This window comes from Corythoichthys intestinalis, chromosome 13 (genome assembly GCF_030265065.1).
Source record: "Corythoichthys intestinalis isolate RoL2023-P3 chromosome 13, ASM3026506v1, whole genome shotgun sequence".
NCBI lineage: Eukaryota > Metazoa > Chordata > Actinopteri > Syngnathiformes > Syngnathidae > Corythoichthys > Corythoichthys intestinalis.
This window is the reverse complement of record NC_080407.1, coordinates 15,226,979-15,247,593: the sequence shown is the minus strand read 5'-3', so window position 1 is coordinate 15,247,593 and position 20,615 is coordinate 15,226,979. Positions and strand designations below refer to the sequence as shown.

General features: G+C 40.8%; 1 protein-coding gene across 5 annotated transcripts in view; it reads right to left on the bottom strand.

The window, feature by feature from the left end:
• The window catches only part of tfec (transcription factor EC), a 53,547-nt gene that overhangs the window by 16,377 nt on the left and 16,555 nt on the right, over positions 1–20,615 (bottom strand). For 2 of the 5 annotated variants that reach the window (XM_057855531.1, XM_057855534.1), the window contains exons 1-3: positions 16,615–16,739; positions 1,101–1,355; positions 589–690 (exon numbers count right to left, since the gene is read on the bottom strand). In XM_057855531.1, coding sequence (XP_057711514.1) covers positions 589–690; positions 1,101–1,355; positions 16,615–16,692 — 435 coding nt within the window. In that variant the 5' untranslated portion in view covers positions 16,693–16,739. Of the gene's footprint in view, positions 1–588; positions 691–1,100; positions 1,356–1,528; positions 1,786–16,614; positions 16,740–20,615 lie in introns of those variants that run through there. The other 3 variants (XM_057855532.1, XM_057855535.1, XM_057855533.1) reach the window with 2 other exon arrangements.

The window sequence follows — 20,615 nt, the reverse complement described above, 5'->3', positions numbered from 1 at the left end:
ACACGCGGCCGCACTGCGACTGTTGTGCATTGGCTGATTGACTTTGACGACTTTAAGGCCACGTTGTCGCGCCGTTGACGTTTCTGGGTTATATACTGTCCTACCGTGTTGATCCTCATTATCGTAGAGAAGACGGAGTAAATATAATCTACATAAAAAAACTGTAACCCGATCGACTCACAGCCTCAAAAAGTAAGGGTTATATTACGTCAGAAACTCGTTCAGTACGCCTCCGTTCCGAACCGAGCACCACGTACCGAAACGGTTTCAATACAAATACATGTACGGTTACACCCCTAATGAGTATGATGCCTTTTTTGACAGAAAGGTTTTGTGATCGGTGTCGGAATCAAGTTTGGGAGCTTCTTGACTGATGTGAGAACTGTTCTTAAGCCCTGGTGAACTTTGACTCATCTCTCGACTTAAGCTGACCTCAAAGATAGGGCCCTTCCACAACCTTCCTACGTTTTTTTTCTCCCAAGCTGCCACATTATGCTTCTGACGTTCCTATTCATGTTCCAAAAAAGTGGGAGAAGTCTGTAATGTGAACTGAGCAAATTCAATCATGGTTAGAGAAAGTACACTTACATTGTTTTGCATTAGGATGTTAGACTCCATGCAATCCAGGCCTCCATCTTTGAAGCCCGATTCGAGGCTGATGAGGTCATCGATCACTTCATCCATCGGAAACTAAAAGACAGAAAGACATTGAGTGGATCAAGGACAGACTGAAGATACCGAGTCCCAAACAACTAATCTAATAACGCAAAAGTTCTAAGTTAGTGCGTGGTTTGTTGTGGGAAATATAAAAGTCCTGCAAGAAGGTTTCATCGGACGTGACAAAGTCTAAAGGTATTGATGAGGCGCATCCGGAAGAAGAGATACAGTAAACGTTGAGAGTCCTTATCTGAATAAAAGAATGTGGGAGGAATGACAACCGTTTGGAAATAACCGTGGATCAGAATGTGACGAGAAAGCGTGTCATCGGGAGTTATTCCCGGACGGTGTCTTGCAACTTTTCCCCAGTCATGGTTTTTGTTTTGAATTTCACTTCCTTACAATCAGGAAAACGAAAGAGCGTTTCTCTGTAAGGCACTCACCTCGTTTTCGTGGTTAGCCATTGTCATCAGGGTGACGGGACTTTCAGGGTTGCTACCGTCGTTGACTGAAGCCATGTGTCCGTTCCTCATGATGGGGACGGTGGCCAGCGGTTGACCGGGTGCGTGGGGGTGAGGCACCGCGTGTCCCTGCGCGGTCGACGAGGCCAACTTGGAGCCTAGCGTCAGGTACTGCTTGACTTGCTGGCTCTGGCTCTGATGGAGGTGGAACTTTGAGTTCTCCAGTTGGTTCTGTACCTGCGAGAGGGACAAGAAAGACATGAGCGCGGACAGTTTCTGAGTAACGCACCGCAGGTGTGGAAGCTATTGCGAGAAGATGATCTCACTCAGGATGCAGAACTGGTGAGTCAGAGCTAACAGTCGCACAGCGTTTTCTCGAAATTGCTTACAAACGGTCAACCCGGTCTTACGTTCGAAGCTCTGGTCGCATCCCGCATTGTGTAGTAGCCGCAGTCGGATAAGTGTGGCATTCTCAGTTTAGCTTTGTTTAGGGTCCGAATCTGCTGCCAGAGCGCTCCTGTTGTTCTTCTGACTCCTTATTGAGTTGGTGTCCCTTGCGCTGTCCAAGTAGTGTCTTTATAAAGGGCCCTTAAGTGAACTAATTAGGCCCAAAGCTGGGGGTAAGCCTTCATGTTGCATAGCAAGACAATCACTTCAAACAGCTGCCTGTCAGATCACCCAGGGTTTGATCACTGCAGGACGTCTGCCTTTACCGTCTATCACTAATTCACTGGGACCGCCCCTTTCTGTCTCAACCACCAATTGGCGCGCAGCTCCCAAGGTCCACTTCTGCCTGCTCTAGGGTTTGCGTCTGCACAAATGACCCTTGTTCTCCAATCGCGGTTTTAAATAACTCAACTAATGCCGTTTTTAACCGGCCTTTCTCACTTCTCTTCACTGGCCGCCGTCAATGCAGACCGATTAAAACGATCGGTTACGCCAACAATGGCGTCAATAACGCTATTTAGAAGTCTGAAGCTACAATACAGTGACAATCATTTCCATATTTCACACAAAACGTCTGTTGAGCTGACAAGGACGCTCTTTGTTGTCAATTAGTAGCTTGTAGTAACTATTTTGAGACAATTCAATAATGTGTATAGTGTAAGCAAATTTGGAAAACATTGTCCTTAACATATTTAGAGCTCTATTCAAAGGTGGAATGGAGGAAAAAAAACGCATGAAATGAACTTTTCTGAACTTCTTTATCTCTGTTCGGATAATTCTCCTTGACCGAACCGAGCTAATCAATTATAAGTAGAACTATTTAGTTGCCGCTTGACCTTATGTTCCAAGGGTGGAGCACCAATATTTCAGACGAATTCAATTTTGTCCAGCCATTGCATTGATGTCGCCATATTTCGTAGGGGTAATCAATGCGACTTTTGTTCCGGGGAGTCGGAAATGTTGGGAGTAGCGTAAGAAATTCCGAGATTAATAATAGCAAATATCATATGAAAAGTCTTTTTTTTAAGTATTGCCTGAAAAAGTTTCCCCAGCCAAAATTAGGCGGCACCATCTTTGACATTCTCTGCTACAGGCAGAACACCATGAATTGCGGTTGATGCAGACAAAGTTTTAAAGTGGCAAATCAAACTAGAGGAACCCTCGGAAATTCCAAAAATGGATTCAGCACGACGTAGATGAGACTCCAAGACTTTCTGTGCTGTGCGTGAACTCCTGGAAGTGCCAGTATACTGTATATGCTTGGAAGTAAAATGTTTTGAACAGCGTCCAGTTTCAAAGCGCCAGTGTGGATTTACAGTGGGGCAAATTAGTATTTAGTCAGTCACCAATTGTGCAAGTTTTGTGCCTGTGATTGTCAACATGGGTAAACATCAACCATGAGAGACAGAATGTGAGAAAAAAAAAAACAGAAAATCACATTGTTTGATTGTTACCTGTATTAATGGCACCTGTTTTAACTCATTATCAGTATAAAAGACACCTGTCCATGACCTCAGTCAGTCACACTCCAATCTCCACTATGGCCAAGACCTGTCGAAGGACACCAGAGACAAAATTGTAGACCTTCACCAGGCTGGGAAGACTAAATCTGCAACTGTGGGAGCAATTATTAGAAAATGGAAGACATAAAAGACCACTGATAATCTCCCTCGATCTGGGGCTCCATGCAAGATCTCACCCCCTGGCGTCAAAATGATTACAAGAACGGTGAGCAAAAATCCCAGAACCACACGGGGGGACCTTGTGAATGACCTACAGAGAGCTGGGACCACAGTAACAAAGGCTACTATCAGTAACACAATGCACCGCTGGGGACTCAAATCCCGCACTGCTAGACGTGTCCCCCTGCTGAAGAAAGTACACGTCCAGGCCCGTCTGCGGTTCGCTAGAGGGCATTTGGATGATCCAGAAGAGGACTGGGATAATGTGTTATGGTCAGATGAAACCAAAATAGAACTTTTTGGTAGAAACACAGGTTCTCGTGTTTGGAGGAGAAAGAATACTGAATTGCATCCGAAGAACACCATACCCACTGTGAAGCATGGGGGTGTAAACATCCTGCTTTGGGGCTGTTTTTCTGCATAGGAACCAGGACGACTGATCTGTGTAAAGGAAGGAATGAATGGGGCCATGTATCGAGATATTTTGAGTGAAAATCTCCTTCCATCAGCAAGGGCATTGAAGATGAGACGTGGCTGGGTCTTTCAGCATGACAATGATCCCAAACACACAGCCAAGGCAACAAAGGAGTGGCTTCGTAAGAAGTATTTCAAGGTCCTGGAGTAGCCTAGCCAGTCTCCAGATCTCAACCCCATAGAAAATCGTTGGAGGGAGTTGAAAGTCCGTGTTGCCCAACGACAGCCCCAAAACATCACAGCTCTAGAGGAGATCTGCATGGAGGAATGGGCCAAAATGCCAGCAACAGTTTGTGAAAAGCTTGTGAAGAGTGACAGAAAACGTTTAGCCTCCGTTATTGGCAACAAAGTGTACATAACAAAGTATTGAGATGAACTTTTAATATTGACCAAATACTTATTTCTCCACCATGATTTGCAAACAAATTCTTTAAAAATCAAACAATGTGGTTTTCTGGGGGGTTTTCCACATTCTGTCTCTCATGGTTGAGGTTTACCCATTTTCAAGTGGGAGAACTTGCACAATTAGTGGTTGACTAAATACTTATTTGCCCCACTGTATCTTGCCATACGGCTTAAATCGAGCTTTAAAGCTAAAGGATACACCCAAAAGATTGCATGTTTGTTCTTATTACTTCGTTGATCGTTCGTGGATGGAATTCCACCAATCTGTGCAGCCTGTCTTAACATAGGAGGTGGATTGATACGCCGGCAACATGAGTGACCAAAATAAGGCGAAATTACAAATAATATTACAGTTGCCGAATGCAGAAGGGCTGACATGGATTGCGTTGTTACAAGGATATAATATAAAGTAATTTTCATCTGGTTAGATTATATAGTTATGGTATTATGAGGTCATTGCACATGTACATATAAACACAAATAGTATGTTATATTCTTTTTTTATTGCAGATATTGATCGCAATAAAGCTTTTGGACAGCATGATTCAGTTTCTTGTTTGATTTAAAACAATTGGTGCATGTGCAAAACAGGTCAATAAATCAAAATTTATAAAATTTTAACGACAGTGGCGCATAAATCCAGCCTTCCATCATCAAGGTAGAAGGCACATAGTCTCGATGTATGTCTATCAACGTACAGTGGTATGAAAAAGTATCTGAACCTTTTAGAATTTCTCACATTTGTGCATGAAATCACCATCAAATGTGAGCTGATCTTTGTCAAAATCACACAGATGAAAAAAATGTCTGCTTTAACTAAAACCACTCAATAATTTATAGGTTTTCATGTTTTAATGAGGCTAGTATGCAAACAGTGACAGAAGGGGGAAAAATAAGTAAGTGAACCATCACATTTAATACTTTGTACCCCCCCCCCCCCCCCCCTTGGCAGCAATAACTTCAACCAGACACTTCTTGTAGCAGCAGATCACCCTGGCTCATCGATCACAACTAATCTTGGCCCATTCTTCTCTACAAAACTGCTGTAGTTCAGTCAGCTTCCTGGGATGTCCGACATGAATCTCTGTCTTAAGGTCAATGGGGCTCAAGCCTGGACTTTGACTTGGCCACTTCAGAATGTGTATTTTGTTCTTCCGAAACCAATCTGAAGTTGATTTACTTCTGTGATTTGAATCATTGTCTTGTTGCAGCATCCATCCTCTTTTTAGCTTCAACTGTCAGACAGACGGCCTCGGGTTTTCCTGCAAAACATCCTGACCAACGTTTGAATTCATTATTCCATAAATGATTGCAAGTTTTCCAGGCCCTGAGGCAGCAAAACAGCCCAAATCATGATGCTCCCTCCACCATGCTTCACGTTGGGGATGAGGTGTTGATGTTAGTGAGCTGTTCAATTTTTCCTCCACACATGACGTTGTGTGTTACTCCCAAATAATTCAACTTTGGTTTCATCAGTCCTCAAAATATTTTGCCAAAACGTCTGTGAAGTGCCCATGTGTCTTTTTGCGAACATAAACAAGTAACAATGGTTTTTTTTTTTGTTTTTTTTTTAAGACAGCAGTTGCTCTTGGTCATAGTTTTACATCTAGTTGATGTGTGCACAGAGATATTGGACTGTGTCAGTGATTTCTGTAAGTCTTTAGCAGACATGCTAGGGTTCTTTTTTTACCTCTCTGAGTATTCTGCGCTGAACTCTTGGCCTCATCTTTAGTGGACCGCCACTCCTTGGGAGAGAAGCAACAGTGCCACCACACTCTCCATTTGTAGACATCTGGTCTGACTTAGGGATGGGAATTGATACGATTTTTACGATTCTGATTCCATTATAGATATTGCTTAACGATTCGATTCTTTATCGATTCTAATTTGGGGAAAAAGAAGAACAAACATTTTGATTGGCATCGAGTTTGTTTAATCAAAAGTCACAACCTTACAAACTCACAACGAGGTCAAAAGAGGCCCAATGCCTCAGTGTTAACTGTGGCAATAAGTGGCAAATGCACAAGAATGTGTAACATTTTACTGAAACATTTTTCTGACAGAAATAAAAAATATTGGTATATATTGGCATATAGGTCGTTGTTCTGCCTTTGGCAATATGTGTTAAAGCAAGGGTCCCCAAACGTTTTCCTGTGAGGGCCACATAACTTTTCCCTTGTCTGTTGTAACAGAAAAAGTGTGACGATTGCAGGAGTGCCTAAATGTAAAAAAAATGATTGTTTTTCAGAAAGCCACAATCAAATAACCCTTTCTGGATTCCTCACGTAACAAAAGTAAATGAAATAAAAATGATAATATAGTATAATATAATATAATAATAATAAATAAATAATAGAAGCACTATTAATTATGAGTTCTTTACAGAAAAAGGCCAGGAAATAAATAAAGAAGTGGCGCATCCAAGCAAGTGACCGAGTTAGTGAGAGAGGGAAACACTGCTACGAGCCTACGTTGTTTGTTAATGTTTGTAAAATATCTACAGAGGCAATGCCTGTATGCATCATCTTTTGTGTTGTGGTTGTGTGTTTCCACTCGCGATCGGACACTTAAATCCAGTTGTGTAGTGGTTTGAACTATGTGCTAATGCTAGCGAACGCATGCTAACAGTTTGTGTTATTAATGTATTAGCAGCTAATCATCGCTGATTTACGTTGATGCAAACCTGTTTGTTATTAGGGACGAAATTGATTTGTTTCATTCCTATTTTTAGTTTCACTCTTCAAGTGATGGTTGAATAAAGTCAGCAAGTTATACCAACGTCTTCTGTATTGTCATTTGGGAGTTTAGCTAGCTGTATAGCCAGGACTGAGCCTTAGCGTCTCGGTGAGGACAGGATTTTTTTCTCGTGAAGTGAAGACACACTTTCGAGCGATTGAAGTTTTTGAACCAACGTGCTGTCGTTGTTATGTTTACGGCTGCAATGCTCGTGCTACACCATCGTAACCTTTCATTTTCACCCTCTTTCCTGGTGAAGAGTAGCCAAACTTTGGAGCGAGTGGTTCTTGGCGCCATGCTAGTTTGATGCGTCTGGACAACAAGACACGTCACGACGCAATATGCGTCTTTAGGAATCCTTAAAGGGATCGTTAAGGCTTTTTCATTGTGATGTCGAGGCGTCGAAACACTAGGAACCGGTTCGGAATTGGAATCGGATTTCGATTCCCATCCCTACTTGACTGTTTATCGATGAACATCCAGACTTTTAGAGATGGTTTTGTATCCTTTCCCAGCTTTATACAAATCAACAATCCTTGATCACAGGTCTTCAGACAGCTCTTCTGACCGAGCCATGACGCACATTAGACACTGTTTCTCATCATGACAATTCTTACCAGGTGTGTGTTTTGTAGTGGGCAGAGCTTTAAACCACTCATCAGTGATTGGGCACACACCTGACTTAAAATGTTTGGTAAAAATTGCTGTCAATTGCTCTTTAAGTCTCCTCAGGCAGAGGATTCACTTACTTATTTTTCCCTCATCTGTCATTGTTTGCATGCTATCCTCATTAAAATACGAAAACCTATAGATGTTTGGGTGGTTTTAGTTAAAGCAGACACTGTATTTTCATCTGTGTGATTTTGACAAAGATCAGATCACATTTGATGGTGATTTGATGCAGAAATGTGAGAAATTCCAAAAGGTTCAGGTACATTTTCATACCACTGTAAGTGTTGTTGTGAGGCACATCAATTTGTCTTCCCTTGCCTAACAGCGTTTTCCACCTGTTAACAAATGACCAAAAAACGTGCAACACTTGAATTTTATGCATTAAGCGTAAAAAGCCCGTGTCTGACTTGTGGTGGATGAGTGTTTGTTTTCAATTTCTTTATAGTTTAAACCAGTACTTCTCAAATAGTGGGGCGCGCCCCCCTGGGGGGGCGCAGAGCGATACCAGGGGGGGCGCATGTGACCTCGGGGAACATGCATTTTTTGTTTTTTTGCCGTACTGGAATAACGTGTACTTGCACATCCACTCAGTAGGTGGTAGTGGCGCTCTCATTTTCAGAGTGCGCGCAGTATTTTTGAACTAAGGAAGAGCACTCAGCACACACAGACAACAGATATGAAGAGCAGTGTGCCACCGCCGTTTTCGAAAGCCGTTTTCCGACCGGACTCACTCACGCAGCGACCCGCTGTCTTGTCCGGTTCTCACGTCGCCGCCCGAAAAGTGCCATTTTCGGCTTGGGATCGTCACGACGACCGCCCTCACCTACGGTTCTACCTCGGCCGCCGAGAATGCGCTTTTTTCGTGCCGTTTGCCTTTTAGCTTTGACTTTTAATATAGTGGGTGATGAGGAAAGACCACTGTTTACTGTGTCTAAAAATAATTATAGCGGACAGCCAGAAGCCAAATCAATTAAGACGCCACTTAAAGACATTAGACCCCAATCTCATTGATAAGACGCTTGATTGTTTTTCAGTGAAAACGTGCCGAATATTGCCAACAATCGTCCTGCTTTGTCAGTGTTATATCAATCAGTAATCCAGTGAGCATTGTTAGCATGCTAATTGCAGAATAACTCCACACCAATGCAAAGGAGGTCAATACTGTGAGCCGCAAAAATAAAAGCTGTCCTGTCCAAGGACACTTTTTTTTTCTTCTTTTATTCAGTTTTGTTTTTTCGGTCAAATTTTTTGGCATATTGTCCTCATGAGTGAATGTTTCTAATCAATTTTATAATTTGTTATTATTTACTGATTTTATTACATTTTATTTTTCTGTATGGTCAAAAATGTACCTTGAGTGTATTTTTTACAGTTTGGATGTGACTTTTTTTTTTAATTCAGGCAAATTGATGCACGTCAAGTCTTCTCTGTTACAAACAAAACAATGTTAATAAAGTTATACTTTATTATAAGTTGATCTGTTACTTTTTCTCTTTATTAGAAAAAAAAGGACACAATGTTAGGCAGATGCGTATTTATAATAGTAATTTTATAGACAAATGATACTATTTACAGTGGCGGCAGAGAGTTTGGGGGGGGCGCGAAACATTTACGTCTTCCTTGGGGGGGCGTGACAGAAAATAATTGAGAAGCACTGGTTTAAACTAACGCAAAGCTAATGATGTCTTAGTTGTGACGCAACACACAGAATTATAGTCAAGTTGATGATATTTTTACCTGTTATTGCTTTGTGGTGGCACTGTCTTTGTTTCACATATGCCTTCATGACACAAAAATTCATTTCATATTTGATAGTTGTCAATGAATCGAAACTATGAGGAGTTTGACACTCCTGCATAAAGTACTCTTCGTTTTTAGAGCTTCCTCACTGGAGCCCAAACGGACTTCCTTAAATCATCACACCACGTTTCAGTTTTCAGAACTTTGGGATTTTGGCATGCATTTTGAAAATAAAACAAAAACATGAGCAAGCGGTAATAGACAGTTAGTAAGTGGAGTTCGTATTCACCTATCTCGCCACAATACTCATCTTGTCAGTCGTCACTGAGACCTCTTATCTCCCTCAACAAGATGCCAGTTGTTAGTCAATCAATTTTGTTTTTCCGACGGGCGAGCCAAGATACTCGCACAGCGGTCGATTTTGTGTGTGATAGCTCCCTGTTCTGGTTTCACTTTGCCATTTTCGCTACTGTAAATGACGGAGACGCGCTTGTTATCCACTTAAAGGAATCTGATTAGATTGGAGAGGTTACGCTGCTTCAGTCACTAAAGCTGGACTCTACAATGGTGCGTCTGTGCATGTGTGAAGAGGACATGCTGGGGGATTATCAATGGCCCTACACACGCATGCACAGGAATGGGAGAAGATTCCGATCAATCCAGAGTCAAGTTTGGGATTTTTTTTTTTTCCCCTCCGTCTTGATTGTTTAGTTTGAGACACTTGAGCGTTTCTGTTTGGGGATGCTGAGCTGTGCTGGCACCTGCCGCAACAATCGAGGCAGTGTAGTATCGCCTCAAATATCCCGTTCAGCAACAACAACAACAGTGATGGATGCTGCATCGTGAAAGCAAATCTTGGATTGAGTATAATACAACCCGGGGCAAAAAGTATGGAATCACCAGTCTCGGACGAGCACTCATTCAGACATTTTATCATGAAGAACAAATTCCAATGAAAAATTTTGAATTAGTTCAAAAGTGCAATTCTATAGGATTCAGAAACACTAAAAGAAATGAATAAAAAACATTGTGGTGGTCAGTAAATGTTATTTTTATACAGCAAGTGCAGGGAAATAAATCACTCCATTCTGAGGAAAAATGTATGGAATCATCAGCAGTGGCGGACTTGGCAATTTTGGGGCCTTAGGCGGACATTTCCAGGGGCCCTCTTCATGGGTCAGGGGTTAAAAAGGTGAGAAGGCTGTGGAGGAAATATGTTCCGGTACACTAGGGCTGTCCTAAACGACATACTTTCTCCTGATTAGTAAGCCGACTAGTTTTACGATTAGTCGACTAATCTACGAATTTTATTTTATTTTAATTTATTTTTTTTTTGCTAACTTAGCAATGACATTTTTGTTGCCGCTTATTGATACACAAAACCATTTTGGAACACTTAATTTTTTTATTAAAGTACAAATAACCATGTAAATAACAATAATTAATCACAAATAAACAACAAGGTTAAATGCTGATAGCATTTACTACTGCAAAAGAATGGAAAGTAAACAGATTCAGACCACTGACTTTGCTTTTCCAACATTATTCAAAACAATTCTTTAAAAAAAATCTAGCATTATTATCATAGTATACTACTATGTGTAATAGTAGTATAATAATTATAATAATTATTAATTGCCAATCATATTTGTCATAAAGTGTCATTTGAAAGCTATTCTTAGTGTAGAATCTGCATTCTGTTGTATTTACTCAGGGCCGGCCCAGCCTATACGCAGACTATGCAGCTGCATAGGGCCCCTGACCACTAAGGGGCCCCCAATCTGGCATTTGTTTAACTTATATTCTATTTTGTTTACTACAGTTTACTTTATTTGAATTTTGTGAGTTTTGATACTTGATTACAAGCTTAAAAAAATAAAAGTTCTTCCTTAACTTCTTTCTTTCCTCTTTTAGAAAAAGGTTTGGCGCTATCTACTGTAAGTACTGACAATCATTTGGGGTGAGAAGTTTGAAGTATGCAGTGCAACAAAATCTGATTAACATACAAAATATGGATGTATGGGTTGGATTGCATGTACGGGTTTCACAGTACACTGTGACGAAATGGTGGGCCAAAAATATGAACCCCTTTGCATTATTTTGCTTAGGGCCCCCAAATGGCCTGGGCCTGCCCTGTATTTACTCTACATATTATAATATTAATTCTGAGGTATGTGGGATTTTCTTCAGAAATCGTTATTTATATGACCGCTAACCGAAAGCTTTTCACTCCGTAAAAAACATTCTTCGTCATTGCTTGTGGTGTCACTAATAGATTTTTTTAGCCAGCTGTTGAGTGTTATTGTATGACTGAATGGAGCATTCTTTCGCCACAGGGTGTGCTGTCGTGTATTTTATGTTTGGTGTGAAGAAGAAAAAAGTTAAAAGAGGCATTAGCGGCCTGTTCTCAACTTCTCCCTCACTCACTGCACTTTGGCTCTCATGGAGAGCACTTTCGATCATGTGTTCGAAATAAATGATAGCCGACGTGCAAAGTAGCAAGTATGCTGCAAAAATAGAGAGCTCAGTGAAGCTAACGAATAGCTAAGCAATGCTAAACGGAGCTAAGCGAAGCTAAACGGCGCTAAATGAAGCTCAGCGACTAATACTCAGTCCGTCGACGTGGAACAGTCCATTGTAGTGCGTGTGTGTGGGGGAGAGATAATATAAATGCAGCATTCGAATTGCTTTCTTTTTTGTTTTGTTATTTGTTTGTTTGGTATGCTGACATAGTTATACATGACCAATAGTTGGGCGTGTTGCTGGCTCCGGTGGCCCAAGCCCTTGCTCGTTGGGGTAAGGGCAGCTGGTTGGGGGCCCCTTACTGGTTGGGGGCCTAAGGCAATCGGCTACTTCGCCTGAATAGTAGATCCGCCAATGATCATCAGAAACAAACAATGAAATAACAATCAAAACACATCTCTAGTATTTAGTAGCACCACCTCTGGCTTTTATGACAGCTTTCAGTCTCTGAGGCATGGACTTGATGAGTATTCTTCATCAATTTGGTGCCAACTCTCTTTGATTTCAGTAGGGCTGAGATCTGGTCTATTTGCAGGCCATGACATTGACTGGATGAGTCTTTCTCCAAAGAATGCTATAACAGTTTTAGCTCCGTGGCATGATGCATTGTCATCTTGGAAAATGACATATTTTCAATTGAAGGGATAAGAAAGGTGTCGAAAATTTCAATGCATTTATTGAAGTTTAACCACAGCCATCTCCCCAGTGCCTTTGCCTGATATGCGGCCCCATATCATCAAGGACTGAGGGAATTTTGATGTTTTCTTCAGGCAGTCATCTTTGTAAATCTCACTGGAACAGCACCAAACACAATTTCCAGCATCATCACCTTGCCCAATGCAGATTATTGACTCTTGACAAGGTGAGGATGCTGGAACGTTGGACTTTTCTGCAATCAAAGAGAGTTGGCACCAAATTGCTACTAAATACTAGAGATGTGTTTTGATTATTTCTCTGTTTGTTTCTAATGATTCCAATTTTTTTTTCTCCTCAGAATGGAGTGATTCCATATATATTTCCCTGCACTTGCTCTATAAAAGTAACCTTTCCTGACCACCACAATGTTTTTAATTCATTTCTTTTAGTGTTTCTGAATGCTAAAGAGTTGCACTTTTGAACTAATTTTATTTTATTTTTATTTTTTTTCAAGCTTTTTATCTGAGTTTGTTCTACATGACAAAATTAGTATTCTTCAAAGTATTCTTCATCAATTTGGTGCCAACTCTCTTTGATTGCAGTTGCCAGATCATCCTTGCAGGTCGGAGCCTTGCTGTGGACCATTTTTTGCAATTTCCACCACAGGTTTTCAATAGGGTTGAGATCTGGGCTGTTTGCAGGCTGGATGGGTCTTTCTCCAAGGAATGCTTTAACAGTTTTATCAGTTTTAGCATTGTCTTCTTGGAAAATGACATATTTTCATATTTAAAACATATTTATTATGTTTTCTTCAGGCAGTCATCTTTGTAAATCTCACTGGAACAGCACGAAACAAAAGTTCCAGCATCATCAACTTGTCAAGAGTCAAGAATCTGCATCTGACAAGGTGTCCTGAGTCAAGAATCTGCATTGGACAAGGTGATGATGCTGGAACTTTTGTTTGGTGCGGTTCCAGTGAGATTTACAAAGATAACTGCCTGAAGAAAACATGAAAATTCCCTCAATCCTTGATGATATGGGGCTGCATTTCAGGGAAGGCACTGGGGAGATGGCTGTGGTTAAATCTTCAAATAAATGCACAAGTTTACATTGAAATTTTAGACAGCTTTCTTATCTCTTCAATTGAAATTATGTTTGTCATTTTCCAAGATGACTATGCATCATGCCACAGAGCTAAAACTGTTAAGGCATTCCTTGGAGAAGGACTCATCCAGTCAATGTCATGGTCTGCAAATAGCCCAGATCTCAACCCTATTGAAAACCTGTTGTGGAAATTGAAAAAAATGGTCCACAGCAAGGCTGTGCTGCAAGGATGATCTGGCAACTGCAATCAAAGAGAGTTGGCACCAAATTGATGAAGAATACTCATCAAGTCCATGCCTCAGAGACTGTTTTGATTGTTATTTCTTTGTTTGTTTCTGATTATTCCATTTTTTTTTCTCAGAACGGAATGATTCCATATATATTTCCCTGCACGTGCTCTTTAAAAGTAACATTTACTGACCACCACAATGTTTTTTATTCATTTCTTTTAGTTTTTCTGAATGCTAAAGAGTTGCACTTTTGAACTCATTCATTATTTTTTCAAGCTTTTTATCTGAGTTTGTTCAACATGATAAAATGTCTGAGTGTGTGCTCGTCCAAGACTGGTGATTCCATACTTTTTGCTCGGGGTTGGAGTACAGAAAAACACATACCGTAATCTTCGGACTGTAAGCCGCGACTTTTTTGCCCTTATTTTGAATCCAGTGGTTTATAGTGCGGCTTGAACGTTGATTTCTTTGGGTTAATAGGTAGCACTTTATTTGACTGTCATAAGACCGTCATAATTGTGACATGACACTATCATGGGCTTCATTGAATGCTTATGACAGATGTCATTTAGTATCATCCGGCAAATTATTTCACTTACTCCATCTATGTCCAGCTCGGATCTTTTACTTCGATTCAAAAGTGAGATAATTTGCCAGATGACACAAAATGACATCTGTCATAAGCATTCATTAATGCTCATGGCAGTGTCATGTCATAATTATGATGGTGTTATGACAGTCTTATGGAGCCACTGTCAAATAAAGTGTTACAGAATATCACAGTTAGCAATTAATGAAACAATTGGAAGAGTAACTGAAGAAAAAATAAGCACAGAATATGAATTTTGATTGTTATTTACATCTGTAGCGCTGCCATGCATGCTAGGAAGCATGTTGGATAACGAGTGTTGACAGCAGGTGGCAGCAGAGGTTGACTGTCAACCCCAAGGGAGCAGTGATGGCCAAATGAAGCTATTTGAAGCAATTAAGCTTTGCAGCCGAATGGTTCAAAGCTTCATGGTGGTTAATTTGATCTTATGACAGTCTTATGATGCCGCTGTCAAATAGAGTGTTTCCGGTTAATATCTTTTGGTGTAAATATTCCATTCTACAGTGAGAGCCACTGCGGTTTATAGTCCAGTGCATCTTATCTATGAACAAATCCCATTTTCGTATCAAATTTGGTGGGTGGCAGCTTATAGTTTCGATGGAAAACCTAAAGCCGTCTGTCAGACAGTTGAAGCTAAAAAGAGGATGGATGCTGCAACAAGACAATGATCCAAAACACAGAAGTAAATCAGCTTCAGAATGGTTTCAAAAGTACAAAATACACGTTCTGGAGTGGCCAAGTCAAAATCCGAACTTGAACCCCATTGAGATGCTGTGGCATGACCTAAAGACAGCGATTCATGCCAGACATCCCAGGAATCTGACTGAACTACAGCAGTTTTGTAGAGAAGAGTGGGCCAAGATTAGTCCTGATCAATGTGCCAGAGTGATATGCAACTAGTAGAAGCGTCTGGTTGAAGTTATTGCTGCCAAAGGGGGGGCACAAAATATTAAATACGATAGTTCACTTACTTATTTTTCCCCTCTTCTGTCATTGTTTGCATGCTATCCTCATTAAAATACTAAAACCACTCAATGTTTGGGTGGTTTTAGTTAAAGCGGACACTGTTTTTTCATCTGTGTGATTTTGACAAAGATCAGATTACATTTGGTGTTTTTATGCAGAAATGTGATAAATTCTAATAGGTCCAGATACTTTTTCATACCACTGTATGTACATAGGAAAGTACATAATACACATAATTTAAAAAATCCCAAACTATTAAATCCTTGGATTTTACAGCAGGTTTAAACTAAAACCTTACTCATAATATTGACAGTGATCTTGCAAAACATCCTGAGTAGTCGTCAGTGACATAACCCCCCCCCCCCCCCCCCTCAGCCGCATCTGCAGTTTTTAAAAATGTGAGTCGTGCTAGCAGATACTGACTATGCATAAAGCATATAACGCCAAGTTTTCCAGAAAACACCCGTATCATGCATGGGAGGGCAATTCAGTGCATTCCTCTGCTAATTGCTAAGTGAATATCCCTTGTATTCATCTGCAGTATAAACCAGATACTTTAATATCTGACATGAAATCCGGTTTTGTTCTCCTTCAGTCACTTTGTAACCAGTTTGGTCATAGCACCCAAACAGTTTTGTGCAGTGCACTAGTCCCTTGAGAAGCAAAACACCCCATAACATGATGCTACCTGCCCCTATTTCACAGCTGGGATGAGTTGAGTCTTTCTTCCCAAATTTTATTGGCTTCTGAGTTGGTTTGAGGTTTCATTTTAAAAAAAATCTTTAAGTTGGTGTAACTTCTATTCAATTTTGAAGTCCCTTTAAAAGACAAAGTTGCGCAACAAAGTTTCAGTCTTGCTCAAGTTCTCCTTTCACTTCAGAAAAATCCAGCTGCTTATGAAAGACTGGTTAACATGAGCACACAATGGACAAACCCCAGTCGGACAGGTGTCCAACGAGGGCCGCTTATAATAAAACTGTGATACGATTAATAGTGCGTTTGTAATCATAAGAGTTTTCCATACTTTTCAGGATATAAGTCATAGCTAAGTATCAATGAAATATAGGTGGAGAAAAAAGATGCGGCTTAAGGGCAGAAAAATACAACAATATTGCATAGACGCACAGCTAAATGTGGTATAATTATGTTTCGCGCGATAACCAATCGAATGTTTCGTAGCGAAAATTCAAAATGGGAATACATTGAGAACCTAATAGTACCCCCCGTTATTTATTGACGTTTCCCAGCATCCCCACCTCCTCGTCCCCTACCTGCAGCAGCTGGATCTCCGTCAGAGTGACCAATTTGACCACGCAACACCGACTCATGGCGCCCGCGGCCTCTCCCATCGCAGGGGAAAGCGCCAAATTGGGAGCCGATCTCTCGGAGCTTTGTGTCTCACCGTAGGAGACGAGAGAAGAGGAAGGACGAGAAATATCAGTGAGGAAAGGAAGGCATGACACATCAGCTTATTTGGGGAGCAACACGGGCCGCTTCCTCTGTCTGTTTATGTGTGTGTGTGTGCACCCGGCCGAGAGGGAAAAACCTGACAGAAGCAGAAACACAGACGGCGGTTAGGTCTGCTCGCGTGGGTGAAAGAGAAACAGGCAATAAGTTGCTTCTGCATGCACATCGCCGCACTTTTCCTTCCTGCAGAAAATTCAGCACATTCTGCCAGGTTATCTCTATGACAGTCGCTTCCCTTGTTAGGCCTTTTTTTTTTCCAAAGCACTACTTGAATCTTACATGCTTGTGATTAGCGGTAAGGCCTTTGCTCAGATTACAGCACAGGATTTAGTGTGTTCTCCTCACTGTATTATGGGATATTTACACCAAAAGATATTCACCGGTAACACTTTATTTGATGGCGGCATCATAAGACCAAATGAACACAATGAAGCTTTGAACCAATTGGCTGCAAAGCTTCATTGCTTCACGAAGCTTCATTTGGCCATCACTGCTCGCTTGGAATGAGACAGTCAACTGCTTCTGCCACCTGCTGTCAACACTGTTGTCATCCAACATGCCTCCTAGCATGCATTGCAGCACTACAGATGTAAATAACAATCAAAATTCATGTTCTGTGCTAATTATTTCTTCATTTACTGTTCCAATTGTTTCATTAGTTGCTAGTTATGGTGTTTGGAAACAGTTAATTTGACAGTGGCGCCATCAGAATGTCATTAGACCAAATGAACCACGATGAAGCTTTGAACCAATTGGCTGCAAAGCTTAATTGCTTCAGGAAGCTTCATTTAGCCATCACTGTTCCCTTGGAATGAGACAGTCAAGCTCTGCTGCCACCTTCTGTCAACACTGTTGTCATCCAACATGCCTTCTAGCATGTATTGCAACACTACGGATGGGAATAACAATCAAAATTCATGTTCTGTGCTGATTATTTCTTCAGTTACTGTTCTAGTTGTTTCATCAATTGCTAGTTGTGATATTTGGTATCACTTTATTTATTTATTCACTTTATAAGACTGTCATAGGACGGTCATAATTACGACATGACACTGCCATGAGCATTAATGAATGCTTATGACAGATGTCATTTTGTGTCATCCGGCAATTTATCTCACTTTTGAATAGATGTAAAAGTGTTCGTGACAAAATTTGCTGCACGACGCAAACCGTTTGACTGACGGTCACCGGTCAAATATCAAAATGACTGGAATTTTCAAGCGAAACAGGGAATTTTTCAAAATCTCAAATTCAACCCCCCCAAAATTTGTTTGCCTGTAAACGCGGGCTGTTTTAAAAATAAACAAATTCAAAAGGCCACTTTCCTACAAGTTTTGACCCAGTCAGTTGTTTACAGAATTTGGCAAAAATTCGCCAAAAACTGTCCCATTCCTTTCTAATGGGATGCCATTGACAGCCACGTACGTCCAAATTTCCCATTCATTTTCAATTGAAAACATAGGTCCTTGTGATTTTTAACCATTTACCATTACCGCCCATTGACATTCAACTGGCGCCCAAGTATGTCAATGTCATTGACAGCCATGAGCGTCCATGCCATTGACGGCCATGTACGTCCAAATTTTCCGTTCCTCTCCAATGACTTTTACATTGCATTGACACCTATGTACACAGATGCCAATGAAGGCTATGCACGTCCATGCCATTGACGGCCATGTATGTCCATTCTATTGATGCCAATGTACTTGCATTCCATTGACGTATATGTGAGTCAATGCCATTGACAGCCGTGTACGTCCAAATTTCCCATTCATCTCCAATGGCTTTTAGATTGCATTGAAGCCAATGTACAGTACACGGATGTCAATGAGGGCTGTCCACGTCCATGCCATTGACGGCCATGTATGTCCATTCTATTGATGGCAATGTACTTGCGTTCCATTGACGGCCATGTACGTCCAAATTTCCCATTCATTTACAATGGCTTTTACATTGCATTGACACCCATGTAAACAGATGCGAATGAGGGCTATGCACGTCCTTGCCATTACCAGCCATGTATGTCCATTCTATTGATGCCAATGTACTTGGATTCCATTGACGTATATGTAAGTCAATGCCATTGACGGCAATGTACGTCCAAATTTCCCATTCATTTTCAATGGGAAAAAAAAACTGTGCTCAAATCAACAGGAAGTGACCTGATATCAACTAGCCGCCTGGTCTGGAGGGGCCCGGTGCTCATCTTGCCACATTTGTTCTGCCACTGCTACTGTAAATATTCAGTAAAGCAGTTCCACCTAATAACATTTGGATTTTAACGTCTGTAATAATCAATGCAAAACTTAATAAAGCAAATGAAATCTTAAAAATGAATCTAAGTCCAGTTGAACAGTTGCTGCTTTTTAAAGATTTTAGCGTTTAATACAAAGCGAGCTGAAATGTCTGTCAGCATTTGCTCCACATGTTCCACTGACTGAGGTTCTCATTAAAGGCTAAACGCGCAACATTATTTTAGCCAACAGAACCAAAGAGATTTCACGCCAACATCTGAGGCTCACGTTGGACTCGCGCGTCCACGTGACTCGCAATTAGCGCCTCTTACTGTAAATCGCATTTGATCGATCTTCGTGACGCTGGATCACATGTTGACATCGAATGTGCATTTTCTTTCCGCTGTTGCGCCGTCATTCGAAGCGCTGTGAGTGAAAATTCAATTTTTCAGGAGTGATAGGGAGCCACAAGTGCTCACCTTTGGTAGTCGCCCGCCGCACGTGCAATGTTTTAAACATCAGGGACTTCTTGTAACAGCCGGCCCAGCTTCTGAGGCCACGCATCAAAGTGCGCCTCGCACATCTGAGGACTGTTTTATCCTGCTAGAAAAGGAATGTATAATAGACACGTGGAAGCACTGCACTTTTAATGATCCACGTATGAATTAAATATTGCTGCCATTTTAATTGAATTGCGCCGTAAACTAACTGTTTATTGTTTATGTTCTAATTAATATGGCCGGACTGATGCAAAGGGGGCAAGAACAGACAAAGTAATAATAGTTCAGTAGCGTCAGCAATATGATATCAGGTCACTTTCTGTTGATTCTTCATTTCAAATCTGTACGAATGATCGCTTTTTCTCAGGTTAAGGAATTAGCTGAACATAAACATATGAAAAAACAGTGGTACCTCTACTTAAGAACGTCTCTACATACAGAATTTTCAGGTTAAGACATGCATCAATGGGAAAATAGCGCCTGAAATTTCTAGATAAGAAAGGCAAAAATACAGTGTGGTTAGTATTCACAGCTCCCAGAGTTAACTGAACGTAACGTCTAGCTGCTCTGCCACTGGCTATTGCCGAGCATTCCTGGCATCCAATTGGCTAAGAGGGACCTCTACTGTATGTGTGTTTGTGTATCCCAGCATCCTCTTCATTCACCCCTTGTGTTCTGACTGCTTTAAATTAGTGTTTTATTTTTACTTTTATGCTTTATTCTTGTTTTTTTGCATCATGCACAACTCAGATTTAATGTTTATTTTGCAATACAGATGCAGATTTATGTCAGAATTTTGAAGGGCTTGGAACGGATTAGGGCATTTACATAGAAAACATCTCTCTAAATCCAAAATTTTCAAGTTAAAAAACTACTTCCAGAACCAATTCATTTCATAAGTAGAGGTACCACTCTATGTTTAACATGGTTGCATGAGGTAGACTGATATACTTACAAATATTCATTTTGAGTTATCGTGAAATTCCTTTTTAGAACCTGTATGACCTTTGACCTCAAATTGTCATCACCTCTTTTGTTTTATATTGCAAAGTTATCCCGCAAGTTTGACGG